The 24,113-nt window shown below is 48.1% G+C and overlaps 1 protein-coding gene across 4 annotated transcripts in view; it reads right to left on the bottom strand.

The window, feature by feature from the left end:
- The window catches only part of DAPK2 (death associated protein kinase 2), a 121,020-nt gene that overhangs the window by 32,700 nt on the left and 64,207 nt on the right, over positions 1 to 24,113 (bottom strand). For 3 of the 4 annotated variants that reach the window (XM_042988675.1, XM_042988674.1, XM_042988676.1), the window contains exons 3-4: positions 22,651 to 22,872; positions 14,438 to 14,576 (exon numbers count right to left, since the gene is read on the bottom strand). In XM_042988675.1, coding sequence (XP_042844609.1) covers positions 14,438 to 14,576; positions 22,651 to 22,872 — 361 coding nt within the window. Of the gene's footprint in view, positions 1 to 14,437; positions 14,577 to 21,839; positions 21,882 to 22,650; positions 22,873 to 24,113 lie in introns of those variants that run through there. The other variant, XM_042988677.1, reaches the window with a different exon arrangement.

Below are 24,113 nucleotides of genomic sequence, written 5' to 3'. Positions count from 1 at the left end.
GGAGAGAAGAGAGGTCCTGGCAGAGTCCCCATAGAGAGTCTGGGTAAAGTGATATGGCCTGTGGTTTTCAGGCTGAGAGGTGACCTTAGGGCAGCAGGAATGTTCTACTGGGTGTCAGGACCCAGATTCTTGTCCTCACCTTACCACTCACACACAGAGCCATTTGGACCAAATGTACCTTCTGGCTCAGACCTGCCCTCAAATAGCAAAACAGTAAAATAGACCCTATATCTGCAGCTCCTCTCGCTTTCAGAAGGGTTTCCTTCTTGCTGTTTCAGCCTTCACTAACCAGGAGGCAAAGCAGGGGCTGTTATTTTCCAAACATTCACCAAGGCAAGCAGCGCACTAGCGCTCTATGTCTTCTTTGCAACCATTCTGAGTGGTGGATTGTTATCACCCCCATTTCACAGATGAGGAAACAGAGGCTCAGAGACCTAAAGCACTGGCTCAAGGTCCAACAGCTCATCATGGTGGCATCAGGGTGGGTTTCCTGGGCAGTGCAGCCCCTGCTCGCCACCACATCACCCAGTTTGGTTAAATATCTTCAGCGGTCCCACTGACCACGAGAGTAAGGTCAAGGTGCGCTGCCTGATATTTGAGGCATCGAAGTTCTGCACTGACTGCCCCACACTACCTTCCCAGCCTCACTGCCCATCACTTGCTTGCACCTGCCCCATATCCCCTCAAGGTGGGTATTACCACACCCAGAATGACATCTCAGTTTCATCCTTTTCTCTGGCTCTTCCCCTTGCCTAGAATATCTTTCCTACTCTTCTTCACACTTTCAGAGACGATGCCCCATCCCTGCCTCGTTTTACTCCCTTACTTTTCAGTGAAGCAGCCCCTGACCTTGTGCTCTAACCCCCTTAGGTGGGGGTTATGAGCAAGTGGTCCTAAGTTGCAGGCTGTCTCTCATATTGTGACACCGCTCTCCTGAGCGGTGGCCTCCCTGGGAAAATTCAGGTCAGCGTTAAGTTTCCTGGCCTCCCCTATGGTGTCTTGCATCCTGTATGTCCCACTGAAATACGCCGACGTGCACTGAAAGAACTGGGAACCAGTGAGTGGTCCTTCCTTTTCTGCCCTGTGGAGGCCCTCCACCACCACTAGGGGGGCCCTAGTGCACTCCTCCCCACAGGGCTGCTATAGGGCTGGGCCAGGAGAAAAATGACTGAGGGAGGATCCCCAAGGGTAGCCTGAGGGCCAATAAAGCAGAAGTTCCCCCAGGGGGTTTTTCTAAGCTTCTTTGCTTCCCCCTTCCTGAACAGGGTAGGGCACTAGAAAAGATCCTGGGCCTGGGTAGTGGGAAATTCCAGTTCCACCTCCACCATACGAGGCCATGTGAACTTAAGCACATCACTTCCTCTCTCTGGGTCGCAGCTCCCCAGTTCTAAAATAGACACTGGATGGGATCCAGAGCCCCTTCGCGCTCTAGCCTCTGCAACTGCAAGGTGGCATAACCTCCCAAGCTGGCCGGGCAAATTCCCACTCCTCTGGGCCCCAAGGCGGGACATACAAAGGCTCAGGTCTCCTGGCTCCTGGTCAGGAAGGACGAACAATCCACTGTGACCACAAACCACTGGGCCCAAGCCAGGATGCCCTCTGGGGTAGTGTGGTCCTAACCGTCTGCCCTTTCCTCCAGCTTTAGTTGCTTCAACCAAATACTACCCACATGCTTGCCATCACCTCCGAAGCATGGCTGGAAAGAAGGATCACATTCCGGTAGGTGCCCCCACTGCCCAGCACCGGGTTTGTGGAGTTACTACCAAGAGGTGAAACTGCTCTCACCTGTCAAAACAAATCACCCAGCTCAGCCCACCAGGCAGGCAGCTGTGGGAGAGGCCAACATGCCCCTCCATGCCCCAGCAGCTTTGGTCAGAGGTGCCTGCTATGGTGCCAACCAGAAGCCAGTCCTCCTGGCAGGACCGATGTCAGTGGGTGATCCCCGCCAGCCCAGTACAGCATGTCCAAGAGCCCCTGCAGGATGAAGGCAGCCTCTGGGGGCTACACAGTAAGGTGCAAAAGACTTGAGCTTAGAGCCAGGCAGGTCGAGGTTCAAATCCCAGCTCTGTCACTCACAGTGAACCCTGCTCAAAGTCAGTGGATCTCTTGCAACCATGATTTCCCATTTGTAAAATGAGTCACCTACCATGGCAGAGGGTTGTTCTGAAGATTCAGAGATGGTGCATGTAAGGATCAATGCCCAGCAAGATTTCAAATCATGGTAGCTATGTTTGTTTGCTCCTCTCAGGGATGTAGCAATGACAACAATCAGCCCTGGGAATCTTACTAAATCCCTGCTGAGTCACCTGTGCACACCTGCAGACCATGCCCTCTCACTGACCTGCCTCCTGTCCCACTCATCCTCACCCCCAGTTCACCATACCGTGTTCACAATGGTGAGGCTACAAGGGACCTCAGAGGTCATTTAGTCCCTTCATGGTTGCAGAGCAGCTCAAAGAGGTCAAGAAACTGCCAAGGTCACTGAGCAAGGAGCAGAGCCCAAGTCTGTTGACCCCCTCCCTACCCAGCGTCCTCTCCAGGTGCCTACGCAGCCTACCTATCACTGGGTGAGGCCGCTGACCTCAGCAGAGCAGGGGCCCAGCCACTCTGTGCTATGGGGACAAGAAGGCTGCAGATGAACCTTCATTGCAAATATCGAGCATGGCCCCAGATTATTCAGGATGCCCTGGGCAAACTGAGAAAGCAGGGCTGACTGCTTCCAGGCCTCTCTGGGCTGGTTTCCATGGTGCTGCAGCAAACTCTCCCCCTGGCACACCGTGGATGAGACCACAGGCACCCCCTTCCCACAAGCCTCTAGTGTGGCCTATGCCCAAGGCCCATCTCCGTGTGGCATTCAAGGCCCTCCTATCACTGGACACTCACATGCCAACCGACCTCCTCATCACCCGTACCCCAATCTGCAGTTCACTTTGGGGGAATGGCCTTCCTCACAAGCTTTTTCTTCCCCCTGACGCCCAACTCCAACACACACACTGGAACATCTTCTGTGATCCCCTCCCTTCTGGCACGTGCAGCCAGTTGTTTCCCGTCAGGGCCTGTATGGTATCCCGACATGCCTCTGGCAGAGAACAACGGCACTGTAATTCCTTATGTGTCCTCCCTCCTCTATCCTGAAGCCCCACAAGGCGGATGGGGGCCTCGCCTGCCATTGCCACCCCTAGCACCCAAGAGTGGCTGCTATTGTAGTAAGTGCTCAGGAATTGTCTGCTGGACAAATGGACAAACCACATATGCGTCTCTTGCTCATTCTGCTTTTAGGGAATCAAGAAAGATCACAGCTAAGAGCCTTAGAACCTGGATTTGAATCCCAGTTTTGCCATTTACCAGCAGTGTGACACTGGCAAGTTCCTTAGCCTGTCAGCCACAGGTTTCTCACCTTAAATAAGCAGTAATAAATTAGATAATAAAACCTACCTCATGAGGGTTACCAAGAGGATCAAACAGAGCATAAAACGTGACCTATAACTGTTAGCATCATCTTTTTTTTTTTTAATGTTTATTCATTTTTGAGAGACAGAGTGTGGGCAGGGGAGGGGCAGAGAGAGAGAGGGAGACACAGAATCCGAAGCAGGCTCCAGGCTCCGAGCTGTCAGCACAGAGCCTGATGCAGGGCTCAAACCAACGAACCGTGAGATCATGACATGAGCCGAAGTCAGATGCTCAACCGAGTGAGCCTTCCAGGTGCCCCAGCATCATCTCTATGATTATTTCCTTGATCATGTGTATCCTTCTCAGAATGAGAGTCTTTTTCACCTGCTTACTGAACTCCTACCCATCCTTCCAGGCCCAGCCAAAATTCTATCTCTTCCAGGCCCAGCCAAAATTCCTATCTCAGGAAGTATCATCTGAATACCCAGCCCAGCTCTCCTTCCTTGTCCTGGCTCCACACTTGTGCAGCAGCCTCACCCTGCAGTACCAACGATTTTGCCAAGACCCTGATTGTTAGTCCTGCCTCCCCAACAAGACTGCCCACTTGCAGAGAGCAGGCGGGCTTCTCATGCTCTTTCTACGGTCCTAAAAGCACAACCTATAGCATTTAGTTTACAAAGCATTCATACTTACTTGATTCTCACTCTCTGAGGCAGGTACCATCATCACCCCCATTTTACAGATGAAGAAACAGAGGCTCAGAGAGGTTAAGTGCTTTCCCAAGGTGCCTCAGTAATAAGTAGTGCAGCTAGGGTTCAAGTTCTGGCTGACTCCAGATCCTGTGGGCTCTCCCTTCTCCCACGTCCCCTCCCTTCCTCTAGTTGATGCAAGGGTGCCTGCTGGGGTCACTCCTGCCTGCTGGCAAAGTGGGCACATCCATCTTGGCCCTGGTGCCTCAGCAGCTTCCTGCCCCAGCTCCATGTTTTTCCCAGAAAACCCACAGCTGTGGCTTAGGGAAGGGCCCCAACTGGGTTGCACTTGGATTTGTTAAGCCACAGCTTCTGGCCACTCGCTCATGGCCTCCTCCTCTGGGGAGGGCTGTTACATGGTTCTGACCTCCCACTGCCCTATTCAGTAAAGCAGAGGAGAAAACCTACTCTACCTACCTACTCTGTCTCTAGGCTCTAGCAGCAGGGGCAGAAATAAAAATTCACTTTCAAAGGCATTCCAGGACCACTGGCTTTCGGCTTTGGGCCAATCAGCAATGTTGGATCTGTGGTCTGTGCCAAACTAGCATTTGTGGTGAGCTTCCCCCCCCCCCCCCCCCCCCCCCCCCCCCCGCCCCCTGCACATCACCTTATTAGATCCTCAAAGCCACCCAGCTGTGGATGGCTGGTGCCCCATCTCATCAGTGAGGAATCTGGGCTTGGATCAAGACATTCTGAGCCCCCAAGCTGTGCTTTGGGGGTCCGCGTCTGAGCTAGTTGCCCATTGTAATCCTCTGGAGACCATGCTAATGCTACCAAACCGACAGAAATCAACTCACCAGGAGTGAGGCTCTAGTGCTGGTTTTGGAAAGCAAGCTCTCTAAGCAAGTCTGAAGAGGACAGTGTCATGTTTGGGAAACCAGTGCCGACGAGGGCCCAGTCACCTGACAGACACAAGTTTGAATCCCACTCTGCCCTGTGCTAGCTGTGTGACCCTTGCCAAGTCAGTCACCCCTCTGAGCCTTGGCTCCTCATCTGAAAAATGGGAATACTAATATGTTAAGAGGTTCTGAGACACAATAAAGCCCAAGGAGCTCTCGAGCAACCTCCTCTTTCTATAAAATGGGCATGACCCAGAACCTCCCTCACAGTGTGGCTGCGTGGATAAAAAGAGCGAACGCAAGCAAAGCACTCAGAGAAGAGCCTGCGTGTCTCCGAGGTGCTCAGGAAACGTTGGCTGCCATTATTATTACTACACCCCTGACAACAGTCAGCCTGCATAGAGCACAAAACCTGCTCACAAAATGCTTTCACCTGCAAAGTCTCTGAGACCCAGGGGGGTGCTGGGGGGGTGCCCACTGGCTCATGACAGCCAATTGTTAAATTTGAAGGAATTTTGTGAGCTGGTTGTTAAAGAGAGCTATGTAACTGTATTATTTTAATATTAAAATTAAGTTATATAAACTTACAGTTAAATAGGCTATCTTAAAAACAATCCTTAAAACTCATTGGTTCCTAATTTTGTCAATTATGTTTTAATAGTCTCGATGCTCTTGAGGTGATTTCTGCCCTCTATCTCTGTGTTGGGGAAATACTAATTAATGGTGTGCGACTGCACGCTGCTTCCTTGAAATTGGCCATGGTGGGTGTACTGATACCATGGAAACTGGCAGATGCTCCGATCAGGACCTCGTTTGTGGTCTTCTTGATCCTAGACTTAAGAAGCGCTGGAGAAGATCGCTTAATAATGCAGATTAAACTTAAAAGGGTGCCGTGTCGGTAGCCGTCACTTTGTGAATAGTACAGAAACCGAGGAAATATATTTTTTCTGATATTCAGAAACGATTATCCAGTTCAGCAAAGAAGTCATTCGTGTCATTGACAAACGAGTAAAGTTCCAACGCATGTCTTCATTGTTTGGTTTTTATCTCACTTGTTAACGTAGACAAAAATATCAACCAACATTCTGGTCAGAACTACACTCAGGTGTCACCTGCGGCCATAGATTGGCTATGGATACAAGGGTTTGGCAAAAAACCGAAGAAAATGTGCTATGAGAAACAACTTGCTCTCTGGAATTTACAATAAAAAGTATTATTTACTTTATTGTTTATAAGTTGTGTTGTAAATCTTTGTATCATAAAATTCAGGATAAATTTGTGTGTGTGTATGCACATACACTTGTTTTCTGGAGATCTGGCTGTTCCCAGAATACCACTGCAAAGAACCTCACACAGGAGGGTACTGTCTGTGTTTTCTAGATGAGGAACTAAGGAACAGAGAAGTTAAGTAACTTTTTTGAGGCCAAACAACTAAGTTGTGGAGCCAGGCTTATAATTTAAGCCCAGGTTGGGGCACCTGGGTGGCTCAGTCAATTAAGCATCAGACCCTTGGTTTGGGCTCAGGTCATGATCTCATGGTCCATGAGTTCTAGCCCTGCATCAGGCTCTGTGCTGACAGTGCAAGCCTGCTTGGGATTCTCTCTCTCTTTGCCCCTCCCATGTTCTCTCTCTTTCTCTCAAAATAAATAAATAAACTTAAAAAAAATTCAAGCCCAGGTCTTCTTAGTGCTAAGGTTCCTTTCTTTCTACTATTTTCATTGCTTCCAGAATCAGATTCTTTCACTCCTACTGAGATCAGAGGCGGTGAGAGGACTGACAGTGGAGCTGTGAATGGAACCTAGAAGTAACTGTTTGAATACATGATATCTTACTGGAGGCCAGGCCTAGGGAGGGCCCCCAGTGGAGGGCATGGGCAGCTAGAAGCCCCAGGAGGCCTCTAAGCACCTAACAGTGAATGCAAAGGCAATTTGCATTTCTGGTTTCCTGTCAGTCTTACACAGTGTCCTGCCACCCTTGAAATCTTCCCGGCCGGCTGGCTGGAAAGTGCTACTTTATTCATTCCCCCTTTGGATGTTTCCATGCCCATCTTCCCTTCTGAATCCCTCTGGAGGAATAGGGAGGAATAGGGAGAGGAATAGGGAGAGGAATAGGGAGAAATGTGGCCTAATAAGACCAGTTAAAACTGACAACCAATATTTGCAGGAAGTGTTAGAATTTGCAAGCCCTCTCATTAATACTGATACCTCCCTGGTCCTTTGCTCCACCCCCACGGGACAGGAAGAAGAGGCAATATTATCTCCACTTTCAAGGCCAGGAAATGTCAGAGAGGTGAACTCCCAATGTCACACAGCATAGGTTGAGACTCAAATGCAGGCTCAACCCCCAATCCTCTCCTCTTTCTACTTCACCATGTGGCCTCCTGCTGTATCTTGTAAGAGTCACCTGGTTGGTTTAATGCTTCCCATTTCAAAGCATCTATATTTCAATTCTTTTAATAATGGCTGTCTATAGCTTACATTTGGGCACATTTTGTTCCTTCCCTCCACTATTTAGAAGTTCAGCATTCTGAGGGTCACTTCTCCTCAGGTTGCCCTAGGGTGGCCTTGCAGTAGTTGATAAAGCAAACAGCATGTATTTCTAGGGCTTCGGGCTCACAGTCTTATGCATGGGGCGGAGATGAAGAGGGCACAAGCTAAACTTTGCATCTGAGAAACAGGAAGCAGGGTCCACCTCTCAGAATACCCTGAGGGGGTAAGGAAATCAGAAAATACTTGTATAAAAGTTTCTACAGCAAAGTAAAATACAAGCAGCCATGTGGGCTGCTGGGGTTAATATGTAAAGTTAAAAAAAAAAAAAGCACAAAAGAAAACTGTAAAAGCAATATAGTTACAAGTACCCTAACCCACCCACCCACCCACACACACACACACACCTGTTCATAAAAAGCTGAAGAAAACACACCAAGTGATAATAATAGTTGCTTTGGAGTGGAAAGTCTGTGGGTAACTTCCGTGTAAGTTTCTACATTTTCTATGAGTTATTACTTTTTATAATAGCATAAAAGATCATCCTTCACTTGAAAAATGCTCTTAAGTACAGAGAACAAACTGAGGGTTGCTGGAGGGGTGCTGGGTGGGGCGATAGGCTAACTGGACAAGGGACATTAAGGACGACACTTGTGATGAGCACTGGGTGTTATATATAAGTGATGAGTCACTAAATTCTATTCCTGAAATCATTATTACATTATATGTTAACTAACTTGGATTTAAATAAAAATGTTAAAAGATGCTAAGGGGTACCTTTGGCTCATCTCTTTCCCATATTCTTATCACCGCCTCCAACTGGCATACTCTCTCTGCCCTGCCAGAATTTTCTTTCAATATCAGAAATAGAATCTTGTTTATCCACCCATTAAAGGTCTTCCGCCAATGCTTGCTCATTTTCTTAAGTATGATGTACTGTAGGAGACCAACCTCAGTCTCAGGAGAAGCCTACAGAAGTGCCGAGCATGAAGTGTCAGGATGGCTATAATCTTCTCTCAAATTATGCCACAAAATTTTTAAATCACATACATGTTTTTATTTTAATTTGTACTTAAAATGATTTTAATTCTAAAGATCACATGTATGTATATATACAATATGTACACATGTGTACATGTCTGTGTGTAGATATACAGATATAAAATACTTTCATATAAGTAAAAAGTTTTTTCTTTCTTTTTTTTTATAATTTTCTAAATGTTATTTAATTTTGAGAGAGAGAGACCGAGCAGGGGTGGGGGAGGGGCAGAGAGAGAGGGAGACACAGAATCCAAAGCAGGCTCCAGGCTCCGAGCTGTCAGCACAGAGCCCGACACGGGGCTCGAACCCATGAACTGCAAGATCATGACCTGAGCCAAAGTCAGACGCTCAATCGACTGAGCCACTCAGGCGCCCCTTTTTATTCTTTTTTAAAGAGAGAAAGAGGTAAAGCAAATGTGGCCACGTGTTGAATCTAGGGGGAAGGTGTAATGGTGTCCCCTGTATTCTTGCAATTTCTTTAAATGTTTTGAAATGTTTTCGTAATAAAAACATTTGAGGGGAAAAGCCTTCCATGGCTGTGACTGCCTATACAGACTCTTTGGTCTGGCCTTCACTGTCACAATCTCACCCTATCCTAAGTTAAATCTCTGCCATGTCTTACCTTCACTTCATGCCACCAGATTTTACTATGGAAACAATCTCCTTCTTATAAGTTCTACTTTCAAATGCATGCACATTTTATAGCAGTTAATAAAATATGCACTTTTTAAAAATTACGAGGATATTAGAAAGAAAAAACAATGTAACCAGATGAGAAATTAACCATGTAAAGGATAAATGTATGACACGGTTCAGACCCTTGGATTAATTAAATATAAGAGGCATGGACCAAGGAAGTAAGAAGTCTACACTGTCACAATTTGGTGACTGAAAAAGCTGGTAATACCCAGTTTGGCTTAGTGTTTCCTCACTGGCTAAGTTCAAGCTCCAGCTATCTCGCTTAATACCTATGTGATCTTGGAGTGCCCGGGTGACTCAGTTGAGCACCCATCTCCTGATTTCAGCTCAGGTCATGATCTCACAATTGTGAGATCGAGCTCTGCATCCGGCTCTGCACTGAGGATGCAGACCCTGCTAGGGATTCTCTCTCTCTCTCCCTCTGTCTCACTGCCCCTCCCTGCTCATGCTCACTCTCTCTCTCTCTCTCAAAATAAATAAATAAACATAAAAAAAAAAACCTGTGTGATCTTGGACAAGTTACTTAGCCTCTCTGAATGTCAATTGCCTTGTGTGTAGAAAAGTGACAATACCTAGACCTCAATGGGTGGCCGTGAGGATCACATGAGAGAACAAACGTGTAAGCATGCTGTATTATAGAAAGTGCCATATACATTTAAAGTACTATTGATATCATTCCTATGAAAGCTTGACAAGCAAACCCCCTCACATCATGAACATAAAAACAGCTCAAAAGATGATCAGGGCATAGAGGAATTTGGAATTTTGGAGTACTTGTTCAGAAATTCACTCTTCCTTTCTAGTAGTTATATAAGCCAAAAAGCCCCATGAGGATTCCTGGTTTGCATATAATTTTTTTCAATCCTCATGACTTGTTCTTTTTGCTTAAAATACTAGTCAGACCTGAGGCCGACCTTCCATTTTTGAATCCTCAAGTTGGATTAGGATGTAGGGGAGAAGTACCAAAACTCAGAAGGGAAATTCCCAAATACAAACACAAAACTGCCCTCGACAAGGCCTTTGTTTGTGTAGGGATCACACGCCAGGGTAAGGTTCCTAGGTGGTACTGACCCCCATTTCCTGCTAATCTGTCCCACAAAAGGCATGTCTGAAGGCACACTGGGTGCTCCCTGTGACTGAAGGGCAGGCAGCCCCAATGTCCCTTCCAACCATGTAAATACAGGCAACATCATCTACCTTTACCACTCCTACCTACCCACCTCAATCAGCCTTTCTATGGTGAATTTACAGCACACACTGGCCTGGTATTCCCTCTGCTGAGGTGGAACGCTTACCCCTTGGTAGTGGGCATTTGTTGGCAAGAGTCATGGTTAGCTTTCATTTCAGGTGGCCTCCCCACCAAGTCTCACCATGGCCATCTCCTGCCCGTGGAAGGCAGGTACCATATCACATTGATGTTTGCCACTCTACTCCTGGGCATACTATAGCCCCCCAATAAATGTTCACATCATTGCACTGACTTCTGCCCGCAAACTCTTTTGCATTTCCCAGGTGACATCAAAGGGTCTTTGCCATCCATGCATGCATCTGGTCTTACTAAGTCATTTCATTCATTCATTTACTCATTCATTCAACACTGAGTAATGTGTCATGTGCCAAGCACAGTGCTAGATACAAGCAGAAGAGTGACCAACAGCAATAGACATTCTCAGACTGTACAAAGGGCAATGGAAGCATAAAGGCAAGTTCATTCTTAGTTATGCTTTGGGACGTAGTAGGGAAGGGAAAGGCTTCCTAGAGGAAATGATGTTTCTGCTGGGCCTAGAAGGATGAACAGGAAGGAAGTCCACAGACAGAGAAAGGAAGAACAACAGCTTCCTGGATGGGAACAGCATGAACTTAGAAGGAGAGAGGCCAGAACATGTATCTGTCATCTTGTTGCCTGGGGCTAGTGTTTTGGAGTGGGGAAAGGTGGATGAGACCAGAATCAGGACTAAGACAGGATAAGAAAGGTCCGAATGCCATGCTGAACAGGTTTATTTATCCTACAGATGACAAGGACCCAACATAGATTTCTGGGCAACAGCATGCCATGATTTGTTTTTACCAAGACTGCTTATCATACATTAATCTGTCCATTTATCTGCTCTCTGCCACAAGGCTGGGAGCATGTGTTAAGCAGGGACAGGGCTTCACCTCTCTAGCACAGTGACTGAACATAGGAGGAGCTTATCATGGGAGGATCCAGGAGAAGTTCATATTCCAAAGACAGGTGAGAGCTCACTGTCCTCCATTACCTGCTCCTGGAAGATGAGCATGGAGAACAGGTCATGGGTAGGGGCATGGAGACAACACAGTGGCTGTGTCCATGGGGCAGCAAGGCTAGCCTGACTCACTTGGTGAGGAGTAACAGAATATAAGAGTTGAGAAAAGCAGAGGCACCTCACAGGGAGTGAAAATCAGGGAGAAAACTGTATTCGTGTAAAATGAATTTTATGTGGTTGGAAACAACATGGAATCAAGAAGTCCCCTCTAAGCTACCAGCTGGGCTTTCTACATGACCCCCTCCAGCTGGTGGAAAGTTCCAACCGGGGGCATGCCTACCCACATTCTGGCTCCAGGAAGTGTCTACCCAATCATGAGGTAATCCAGCTACTCATCACTTCCTGAAGTTGCTCAGCTGAGCCTGGGCCAAGGGACTCACAGATGGGGAGGGAGGGTCAGAAGGCTCACAGTGTGCACAATTTTAAGAACAGGAGGCCGAGACGGGGGTTAACAGAATCACCCTACACGCAACCGGGGGAATCCCAGTGACCATCTCCAGGCCGAGGAAAGCATCCACCCTGAGCCCAGGAGCCAGACCTGCCCCAGTAGCAATGAATCTCAGCTCTGCTGGCTAATTGAGAATTGCACTAGCAGTTTTGTTTTTCTAGGCTGGCGGGCCCAACATACTGTAACAAGAGTTGTGTTTCCTTTTCCTCTATTCTGGGAGGGGAAATAACAATAGCAGGTATTATTACAGAGCACTGTCTGGTACACAGCAGGTAATGCTGCTTCTCTAACCCTTAACAACCGCACCAAGTAGGGATTATTATTTGCATTGAAGCCAAAAGACTGAGGTTCGGTTGTATCCTGGTACACAGTAGGATGAAGATGAAACCCCGACCTGGCCACCTCCAAGCCAGCACTCCCCACACCACAGCGAGCAGCCACACAAGCAAACTAAACAACGTGGACCCGCTTTAGTCACGGAGCCTGTGGGATTACAACACCTCCTACCTCTACCAGACCCCATAGAGAAAAGACAAAGGAACCCATTTTGAGGTCGGTCTCCTGGAGCCAGTAAAGACACAGAAAACAGCAAGTTAATTGTCCACAGTACTGCCAGGAAAGAGACACAAATACAGTCCGGGTAGACTGTTGCCTGCTTAGTGTATTACCACTCTGAGCTCCAAAGTCCCCCTTAGCCCACACCCTCCTCGGTGACTCCAAGTTTTACCCCTGATTCTTGTGTAAAACACTGCAAGGTGTCTTCTGTTGGAGGAATTCAAAATACTGCGGCAATCAGCAGAGAAGTAAGGACCCCACCGAGGGGAATCGCGGCAGGTCACCCCACAGGGCAGGGTAAGAGCTGGGGTGGGGGTCCATGGCAAGAACTGAACCCATTGCCTGAGGCAGTCACTGTGAGACCGTAGGTATGCCATGCCCTCTCTGGGCCAGTCCTCCCAAGTCAGAACTTGGGTGTCATCCTGAACTCTGCCGTCTTCCTCATCCCCCACAGCTAATTAGGCACCGGATCAATCCTCAGACCAACCTCTGTAATTGGTCTTCAATCTGTCCCCTCCTTACATTAGTTTTGCACTTCCCACATCTCACCCGATTACTGCACTAGCTTCCCAGATGGCACCTACCCCCGCCTCCAGGTGTTCCCCATTCTATCCATCCTTCCAGCCGGAGGGATTTTTCCAAAACACACATCTGCTGGCCTCACCTCCCTGATCACCTGGCCCCTATATCCCTCAGGGTAAAGTTCGATCTCTTTGGCTTAGCTCTCAAACCCTGTGTCTGCCTTCTGCTCTCTTCCTGGCTTATTCTCCAGCCATTTGGAACATTCACCCTTTGCCTGTATTTCCCTGAATGCATTGTGCTATTTCAGGACCATGTACACTGTCGTTCTCTCTTCCTTAGAAGACTCTTCTCCTTTGATAACCCCTGCCAGTCCTTCAAAATTCAACTCAAATAACACCTCTTCCAGGAAGCCCTCTCAGATAATGCAGTCTGACTTAGATGCCCTCTCCTTTCAGCTCCCTAGCTCCCCTATACTTCCTTCTATTGCAGCTCCCCTATACTTCCTTCTATTGTTGATCTTTCTTTTCTGTCTCCTGTACTAAGTTTCCTAGAAAAGAGGAACTAAGCCCAGACAGGGCCCAGTTGATTTTTGTATCTGTAGCAATACCTAGGTGCCTGGCACAATGCTTGAAACACAACAGGAATTTCTGGACAGAAACATGAGTGGGTTTTCACCCTGGGAAATAGGTCCCTCTGATCACAGGTTAGAGGATCTTTAAGCTTTGGGTGTCTGTAAAGGCTCATCAGTCTACTAGACTGAGTTCAGTTACTATGGGAACTGCTCCTTCTACTTGACCACACTCTTGCTTTATGAGGTCCTATGTGGTCACAGTGAACTTTCTTGACCCTGAATACCAGTTACCACAAATGATGAGCAGCCCCTGGAAGCAGTTTTGTGGTCACAGTAGGAGATGGGAACAGGGAGGGCAGCCAGAGGCCCCTGAGCTCCAAGACTGATGACCTCTGGCCCAGGGCCGCTGAAGGCTGTGCTGCGCAGGGCCTGTAGGGCCAGCCAACCTCAGTAGTCCTTGCCTGAACGCTTCTACTTCTGCCTGCTCATGAGTTAGTTCTCAGTTACTGAAGAGTCCAGTCTTGTGAAATGTGTTTGGTTTCAAGTTTCCTGTTGTTGGTCTAGTATTTAAAAACTGCACCCCACCTGCTCCCTGAGAGAGATAAGGTACTTGTGGTCTGAATAAGAAGCTTCTTGCAGTCAGTCTCTATGTGCAGAAAGCCTCATAGGTGAAATGAAAGTGAGGAAAGGGACACTTCTTTGGCATCATTTCTTTCCTAGGAGCTCAGAGTTTTCCACAGCAAGAGAAGGGACGAGGGCCAAACGGGCACTGAGCCCTTCCCGGCAGTGACATCAGAAGGGACTGGGCTCCTTCTTCCTAAAATGATTCTCCTCCCTCACCCCCTCACTGACCTTGAGATCAAAGTGAGCAATTTTCTTGGCATGAAGGTAGTTCACACCGTCCAGGATCTGCTTGATGAAGCTGGTAGCCTCCTCTTCACTCAGCGACTCCTTCTGGGCCAGGAAGTCGAAGAGCTCTCCTCCCGACACTCTGCAAGACACCGGTGTGGGGTGGGGCCCAGGCCCAGTCAGACCTGTGTGTCAGGGAGCCAGGTCAAAGGGTGCAGCTCCTGAACCTGACCCCCACCATCTGGACGTATGGCAGGATCCCCTCACCCGTCTCTGGGGCTTTGTCCAGCCAGCACCAGGGACTGCTGTTTCTTCTATTCGCTGTGTTCTTCCCTTTGGATCACAAGGGTATGAGCCACTCTTAGGGTGTTACCAGAAGGGCCTATGGTTACCCTAGGTGTTACCTCTCCCCCACCACGACTGAGGTAGCAGAGGACAGAAACAAGTACTGCGGGATGACAGAGAAGAACATATACTGGGCCAGCAGCTGGACACCTAGGTTCCAGTCCAGCCCTGCCACTGACCTTGGACAACTCCTCTCCCCCTCTCCAGTCAGACCTCAGTTTCCCCATCTGCAGAATGAGCAGTTGGAGTAAGATGGCTCCTAAAGCTCCTTCTTGGATTTTATAAAAGATGGCCTCTTCAGAGTCGAAAATCTAGACATGGTCCCTAACTGAAACGTAAAGACCTATCTAGAAACCCAAAAGTGCTACTTTTGTCCTCACACTCCACACTCTTGCACCTTATGGTAGATATGGCAGGAATGGAGACCCACGGAACAGAACAACCTGTCCTATAAATGCTAATTTACAGTTTTTAGAGATTTAGGGTTGCCAGATACAATACGGGATTTTTATTTGCTAAATCTGGCAACTCTACCGGGCTTGTCTGTCCTCTGACAGATGCTGGGGTATTCAGCCAGGATGTGCTTCTCGGGGGCTGGGTCAGAGCCAAGGGTCATCCCAGGGAAAAATCTCGGGGAGGGATCTGGGCCAGGGGGATCACCTGTAGACTTGTTCAAAATGCAGATCCCAGGTCCTACCACAGATCCTACCAAATCAGATTCTCTAGCCCCAAAGCTTTGGAACCCATATTTTTACAATAACATAATACTAGTAATTAATATTCATTGACTACTTACTCTGTGCATAATGTGTGCTTTATGCACATTATCTCATTTAACCATCATAATACCTTGTGAGCTAAGTACTAGTATTTTCCTATTTCACAGTTGAAGGAACAGAGGCTCCGTGAGGTTAAGTGACTTGCCTAAGGTCATAGAGCTAGTAAGTGGCAGTCAGGATTCAAACCCAGGAAGAATGACTTTCAACCACTATATCATACTAAGTGTCTTCAGATGATGCTTATATGGCTAGAATGGCCTCTGTCCCACTTTGGGGAATCACTCACTCCCTGCCACCTAGTTCACCCTAAACGGCACCAAAATTTCCTTTTCTCCTTTCTTTAAAAATGCCCAGAAGCACCCATGGACACACTAATCAATCTCAGCATCCTGAAAAACAGAACAACTGGACACAATGAGGTACAACAGTAAGTACACAGCAACACTTATGACACCTACATCTGCTTAAGCCTCTTGTTCAGTGCTACCCAACAGAACTTTCTACAGTGATGGAAATGCCCTCTATGAACACCGTCCAATATAGCAGCCACTAGTCACACGTGGCTACTGAGCATTTGAAATACGGCTAGTGCAACCAGGAACTGAACTTTAAATTTTATTTCATTTGAAGTCATTTTAATTCAAAAACTGAAATGGTGTGAAATATTTTCCCGTAAACACAGCTTTGTTGTTTTGGTAGGATTGTATTTCATGCTAACCACTGCACTGAGAATGAACTAAATGTGCTGTAAGTGTAAGATACACATTGGGTTTTGAAGATGGAATACGGAAAAAAGAATGTAAAATATCTCATTAATGATTTTTATATCGATTACATGTTAAAATGATAATATTTTGTACATATTGGATTGAATAAAAATATTAAAATTAATTCACCTATTTCTTCTCACTTCTTATTTAATGCTGCTACTAGAAAATCTAAAATTGAATATACGGTTCATATTATATTTCTATCGAACAGTGTCAATATAAAGGGTATCTCATTTAGATCTAACTATTAGTTTACAGGAAATACAAGACATAGAGGAAGAAGTTAACTAATGGCATGAGGCAGGAATAAGCCAAATCCAGACTGTGAGACAATCAATGGGACAAATGACCTAGTTTTTCCAACATTATTCTCTCTCCTTTTGCATATGTTTGAAATCCACTATAAGTGAACAGGAAACTTCTGGGGGGAAGACTCCATGATCTCCCTCAGCCGCGCTCCCACATAGACCATGATCACCTGGAATTTCTTTCATAACAGATGAGAAAGCCAAGGCCCACAGGAAGCAAAGGAGCTACACAAGGTCTCCCAGTAAGGCAGCGTGCGGTCAAGGCCGAGTCCAGGCCCCAGCCACAGTCCAACACTGTCTTCTCAGACTAACATGTGACGGGAGATAAGCCGCCCTAACTCTCTCAGCAAGGTCTCTCAGGAGCTGGGGGTAATGGGAACGTCTACCTGCTCACCTTGTTCTGAAGAGCAAACAAGTTGGTGCATTAAGGAAGGCACTCAGCACAGTGACCAGCACCTGACTGTGTCCCATCAGCAGGGACTTCTGCCATGATGTTATTATCTGCTTCTCACATATGGTTAGTGCGGGCTTAAGTGGTGGGAGAAGGTGCTGGGAATGCAGGGAGGCTTGGGTGGGGTCTGGACTCAGGGAGCAAGGGGATGAGACAGGTGTAACAGGCAGGCATCTCTCTGCAAAGGCACAGAGATGGGGGCAAGCGCAGGGCATGTATGTGGCAAGAAGTCCCTGTGCGCTGGCCGGCTTCGGAGATGAGCTGCAGACCTGCTGGCGTGCTGGTTCTGCCACTGACTACCAAGTCACTCTCCACCTCAGTCTTCTCTCATCTGTCAAATGGGGTTGAAAATATCTCCCGTTAGTAGACAGACAAATGCCAGAAGCCTCTGTTCCTGCTGGGGTGTGAGCTTCTCAAGGGCAGGAGCCATGAATCAGATCCTCATCCTCAGGGCTGGTGTCTACCACGTGACAGATGCTGAGTAAATATTTAGAGAAAGTGGGGCGGGGTGGTGGTAAAGGGGTGAAGAGGGAATGAGGTGAGAAGGTGCAGGGGTGCATACTATCTGCTCGAGCTGCAGTGCCCCTCTACTCAGCTGGGTGTGGCCTAAAGCATCTGCCTTGGTGTTGGCAGTGAGGCTTGTGCACTACTTTTCCATGTGTTTCATGGGTGAGGCCATCCTCTGCCCCACCCCTACCTGGCAGGTGCTGGAACCTGAACCCCTCTCACCGGCTGAAGCAGAAACTCTGAGTCTGCTCTGCAGACCCAGGTCAAAGGGCCAGGACAGTGGTCCCAATCCTTCCTAACACAGACCCAACCTTCCCCTTGGGGTGTGGCACGTGAGAGTCCCAGGGCTGAGCTTTTCTTCTTCCAAAACAGGAATGAGGAAAAAACCCAGCCTCACTGCCCCCTGGGAGGGGGGATCTCGCTGTAGAGTTGGACAAGTGCTATGAGACCCTTGATAAAGTCCCAGAAGTAAATACCACGCACCATACTGTCATGAGGCATAGCAGTGGCAGAAGGGTGCTTGGTTCCGAGTTTACTTGGAGCTGGCCACCGGAGCAATGCGCCTTCCCAAGCATTCTCTCACTTGAGACTCATATGCACCCTGAAGGTAGACAGAACTTCTGGCCTGACTTTTCAAATGAGGAAACTGAGGTCCCCAAGAGAGCAAGTGACTTGCCCAAGGTCGCACAGTAAGCCACAGAACCAGGAGTCACAGCCAGATCTTCTCAGCCCCAGTCCACTGTGTGTTCCTCTCGCCACATTGTCTCCACATTATAAAGTTTGAATGGGTGCAAAAAGGAAAGCTCAAAGCCACCCCAAGTACTGGGTAGGCCTCTGACATCCCTGTTGAGCTGCATTTGAGCCCTCATCACACCGGGCTATTGTTATCTGTCTGCCTCTCTCCCCAGCTAGGTTATCTTTGCTTCCCCAGCACCTTGTGAAACAAAGACATTCAATAGAAGGTGGGTGGATAAAAGAACAAAGGGGAAAAAAAAAACATTAAAAATATCAACATGATATAGCATATTCTAAGCATATAAAAGTGAAGGCTTGGCATCTGCAAGAGACCTGTCCAGACCTGCTCAAATCCACAGGGCCCCTCTGAAACACAGGACCCAGCCTGGCCCTTGTTTTCTATACTTCTAGCCCCTGCTGGGTCCTGTGAGGCTGTGGCCTCGGCCACACCCTACCCTTCCTACCTTAAATAGAATGCTGCGTAAGTGTAAAAGAATCTCATGATAACGTGGATGTGTCCTGTCACCTAACACCACTGATGTGAAGGCCCAGGCTGGGTGAGGACTTTAGGGGACAGTAATCAGCCATTTTGTTTGAAGGTGTGATCTGAGCAGGAGACTGGGTGAGACATGGTCTCCTTTGGATCCCAGCCACGGTGGCCCTTAGAATATTCCTCAGAGTCTTGGAATGGTGGAGGCTGATGAGCCCACAGGGATAAACGTCCAAGTCTGGACACTCAGGCTGCGGACACTCACATCAGTGCTCAGGCAGCTCTCCTCAAGGTTTTGCTCATTTTCCCTCTAACATAGTTTTTCCCAAGGGTTTCTCTTCCCCAGAGCCATTCCCCATCTCCTCCCAAATTTCTCTCCTCTCACATCCCAAACCTCTTCAGCTTAAAGATGAAAAGCAAAACCCAATAGTCTGGGTCTCTTCTCCTCTCCTCTCAGCATTCCCAGGATCAGTCCCCTTCCTGCTAAGCTGACCTTTGCCTCTTTCCTCCCCACAGGTTGGTCTGCTTGCTAGAAAACCTTTTCAGATGCTTTCTTGGATGTGTACTGAAATGATCTGTGTAGATAGTGATTTGGAAAGGATGCTGCCAGAACCACTTGGGCCCAAGACGGTGCACTCAAGTTAGGGCACTGGAAAGCACTGCTGACCCCGTGGGGTGATCTGCCAACCCATTCTCTGGTATGCAACCACACGGGTATCACTTTCCATTAGCAGGGAGCCCAGGAGGCTCCAGAGAGGTCAGGGGCCTGGATAAGAGGTCTGCCAACTCCCCCGCCCCCCCGGGGCTGACTTACATTTTCAGAGCAAGCTCCACATATGACATGAATTAATCTACCGAGATTTTGAAAATATTCTTTATGCCATACAAAAGTCAACTTATATGGCAAAACCAAATCCTTCCCATCCCTGCTTTCAACAGCCCTGACCAGAGGCAGCTATTGCTAAGGAGGTCATGGATGGAGTGATGACAGTTTAAAGGGACTTAACTCAGGGCTGGGTATGTCTTCTGAGTACTGGTCACTTTAGCAGAAAGCAAAAGGAAGCCCTGCACCAGACAACAGTTGCTGAGAGGGACAATGGGATTGGGGTAAACCCATCCACAAAACCTGCAATTTCAACTGAACAAGGCGGGCACTGATAGTCATGTTTAAACACTGGGCAAACCCACTAACCTGTTAGGGCACCGTGAGGACCAGGCAGTCAAAGGCTGCTGATCAGCCCAACAGGGGTCACCAAATCCCAACACAAAAGCCCATGAAAACCCCTTCTCTCTTGGGAGGTCCTCCCTGGGACACCCTTGTCACACATTGTTCCAGCACCATTGCTAGCCTTAGCAATCCCCAGCACTCCATAGGCAGGCACCCCAAGAGCAGTGAGACAGCTTCAAAGTAAAAGAGGTGATAGAGAAACTATGAATAGACAGAACTGAGCAAGCACAGCAGCTCAAGCAAGTCACACTGGGAGTACCAGTGCGACAGCTCGATGGTAGGGATGGTGAAAACTCACTGGAAGAGGGCACATAACTGTTGCTGACCATGAGCCCTGCTGGGAGAAACAGGGACATCTCAAGAGCATCCCAGACCCCAACTCCTAGGGTTCTGCAAACCAGGAGAAGCAGGCAATTTCTCTAGCAACTAAAGAATAAAACACTTTAATCTTATAAGAATAAAAATGACAACAACAAATCATTTGATAACCATAAAGGCAAATGAATAATGAATCCTGTTTTGGAACAAATGGCCCAGGGCTGACAAGGCTGCGGGCAAACTGGAAACCGCTCCTATATTGTAGGTCCTACAGGTTAACTAATATCGTCCCATGAAAGTGAGGATATCAAGAGCCCTCCAAATGTCAGCCTAGTCATCCCCTTCCTGGGGATTGATCTGAAAGGATTAATTCAAAAGAAAAGTGGGAAGTTATGGGAAGGAAGTTGTTTTCTGGCAGTGAAATGTGTAATGGTTAAAAGCTGGAAAATCAAAACAAAATGTCCAACGATAGGGATATAGGAGTATGTAATTCAATGAAACATGATACAGTCAGTTAAAAGAAAAAAAAACTATTTGTGAAATTATGCTGAAGGGGAAAAGTAGAGCAAGAAATTGTGCAAGTACAATGATTGTATACAAATAGATAAAGACCGAGAGGAACCACAGAAAAATATGAATAGCTATGTTTGGATGGTAGGATCGTAAATGCGATTTCTTTTCAGTTGCTGGAAAGTTTTTTTAAAGCAGTGGCCTAGCCTCCCCAGCGGGGGTAAGCTTGTCGCTCTCTGCTGGGAACACTGTGCCAACTGTTGACCCTTAGCCCTGCGGCATGCCACAGCCTTTGGCATGCCCTTGGGCTGTCCACATGGCTGACCGCACCTGTGGGACGCCCCCAGGCTTGCTGAGTCAGGCAGCGGCATACGCCAACTAGTCCAAGTGGCTGAGAGGTCTATGGGAGAGACCGGAGGACGCTGGAGTGAAAGGAATAGCACGGGCGAGTCTATGCATTTAAACAGTGAGATGGATAATTTAAGCATCAATGCAAGAGTATGCAAATGCCCATCTGCTACATAAATCTATATCCTGGTAACGTCAGGGCTTAGTTCTCAAATTAGAATGACTTCAAATGTCAGGTGGTCCACCCAACTTGTGAGCAGGTTAAGGATGGCTGCCACATTTACAGATGGGAGCTGAAGCTCAGAGGAGTGAGGTGTCTTGCCCAAGGTCACAAAGTCAGGGATTTCTGAAACAAATGCTACCACTCCTCTGCAACCAGCAGATGCATACATGCCCATGAGGCTCAGAACACTCCCAACACCAGGTCGTGCTGCTTGATTGCACACAGCCATTGTGACTTGTACAGTCCAACTCAAACTCTGTTGTCTGCCAGAACTCTATCTCCCCATTCCATGGAGACACCTCCAGGAGGGACACAAGGTGGCCAATTCCTGGAGTCTTGGCATCATCAGACTATGACGTCTTGCCCAGTTAGGCCAGCATAATGCCATCTCACCTCATGCTCATAGCTGTCTGCACAAGCAGTGTGGACTCAAGCCCCTCCTCTTCCTGGCTCTAGGGTCTTATAAGAGACCTGGCCTCTCAGTGTTCTTGTCTGTAAAATGGAGATAGTAAGAGCTTCTGTGTGATAAGATTTTTATGAAGATTAAATAAGATAACAGAAGTGCTCAGTACAGTGAATGCCAAGTAACTCCTCCGTGTTAGGAGGACACTTCCCTCAATAGTCTTTGTGAGGACTGAACAGGATGGCAAACAAGAAGCATCGACAAATGGTTGCCTTATACTAGGCAATAGCTAAATAATAGCTATTATTATGATAATAAAGGCATCAAACAGCACAAATGTGGGAATTTTTCCCAAGAAAGGGCTGGGGAAGGGCTTTGCAGAGCCTGAAGGATATTTGTTCCGCTCCTCCTCATAGAGAAGACCCCTCCCGGACAGCCTCTCCTCCCCTCATACTACCTTCTTACACCGCCCCCCACCCCCCACCATCCTCCCACATGCTCCACCAGGAAACGTCCCAGGGGCCAGCCATTGCCTCCCTTTTATCCCCAGGGTCCCATGAAAGCCAGACCCAGACCCTTGCCTTCTGTCCCTGATGCTCGGCAAACCCACCCACCTTTGGCCCAAGCTCAGAAGGAGGATGAAGGGGGCAGCAACCAATGAAAACCACCCACCATTGACTTCACCTTCTTTGGGCCAAGCTCATGAGGTCTGGTTGCCGCTGCCCTCTGGGACCTGTGGCTGAAGCACCCACCACCCTACCTGCCTCTGCTGCCCCCCATGGGTCCCAAACACCCACTCACAGCTCGAGGATGAGCACCACGTCGGTTCGGTTCTCAAAGACGTCATGCAGCGTGATGACGTTGGGGTGCAGCACCTGCCGCAGGATGCTCACCTCCCGCTCGATCTCCTCCCGGGACACGCCCCGCCGGCTGGCCCTGCTCTGCCGCTTTTTGATGAATTTGGCCGCGTACTCCAGCCCCGTGCTCTTCTCTCGGCACTTCTTCACAATGGCAAACTGGCCGCTGTGGGGACACAGACCAGCACAATCAGGGTGTAACTGTGTCCATCAAGGAAGTGACCACTTGTCAGCCCCAGGCCACACTATATTCCGCCAGAGTAGGATAAATTATATCACCAGCCTGCATCCTCCCCTGCCAGGTAACGAGTGGCGGAGAGGGGCCAGGTACTGGGCTTCCTTCTGTTCATATGAGTACTTTGCCTTTACTAGGAATGAATGCCAGTATTGTCATTCCCCGTGTACAGATGTGAACACCGAGGCCCTGAACGGTTTCCTATTTGATCAGGATGACACAGCTTCATTGTTCTTAAGTCTCTATGAGAACCCGATCCACTATCCATTAGATAAAATCACAATGTCCAGAGGCTTATACTACATAATGTAAAGATTAGCAAGGAAAAACATAAATATTGGTATGGCCAAAATATTAATGGTAACAGTTATTCAATTTGAGTCTGTCTTACCTGGACACAAGTATAAATTCATCCATTTATAATTGTGATATCTCTATATTCTCATGTTTGTACCTTTGCCCCCAACCTCCTCCCAACAAATAAAATTTCAATGACCTGAGCAAAGCAAGTCCTCAGTAAGGAGACAGAGAAAATACGGAGTGATACACTTAATGTAAAGACAAGGCCAGAGGATATGCTGGCTGGGTTGGTGGGATACTGGAGGAGGCGGGGGTGGGTGGAGGCAGCCTAACACTGCTAATAACCATAAGGGGGAGTTGGTCACAGCGAGAGGGCTGATGGGACCAGAGAATTGCAAAGTGTTAGAAAACTGAGGCACAGGAGAGGTCAGTGACAAGCGTGAGGTCATCACAGAGCTAATGGCCAGCTCAGGTGCCCAGCTCACTGTCCACAAAGCCACTAAGTAGTTATAGAAGTCAAGAATATGCTAAGTGCCCCTCAGGTTTGGGCCTAGAAATACTTCATTCTGGAGACCAATACAGTAGCCATGGAATGGTGTCCATGCGAGTGGCAGGTGGCCCTGAGCCAGCTTCTCTGAGCGTTCCAAGGACAGCCCACTCCACAGGGGAGGGAAGCAGCCTTCTGTTCACCATCTCAGTTCAGGTGGTCAGGATGGGTGGGCAGCTCTAAGGGCCTGGAGACGGCCCAGTGGTCACCCTTCCTGGCGTCTTCCTACTCCCCTTCTATCATTCTCACAAGTGCCCCCACATTTGCTCACAATACCCACTGCTAAGACAGAACTCAGAAAGTTTGCAGGTTCAGCTTAATGGCT

The sequence above is a fragment of the Panthera tigris genome, chromosome B3, assembly GCF_018350195.1.
Source record: "Panthera tigris isolate Pti1 chromosome B3, P.tigris_Pti1_mat1.1, whole genome shotgun sequence".
In the NCBI taxonomy this organism is placed as follows: domain Eukaryota; kingdom Metazoa; phylum Chordata; class Mammalia; order Carnivora; family Felidae; genus Panthera; species Panthera tigris.
This window is presented reverse-complemented; position numbering and strand designations above follow the sequence as displayed.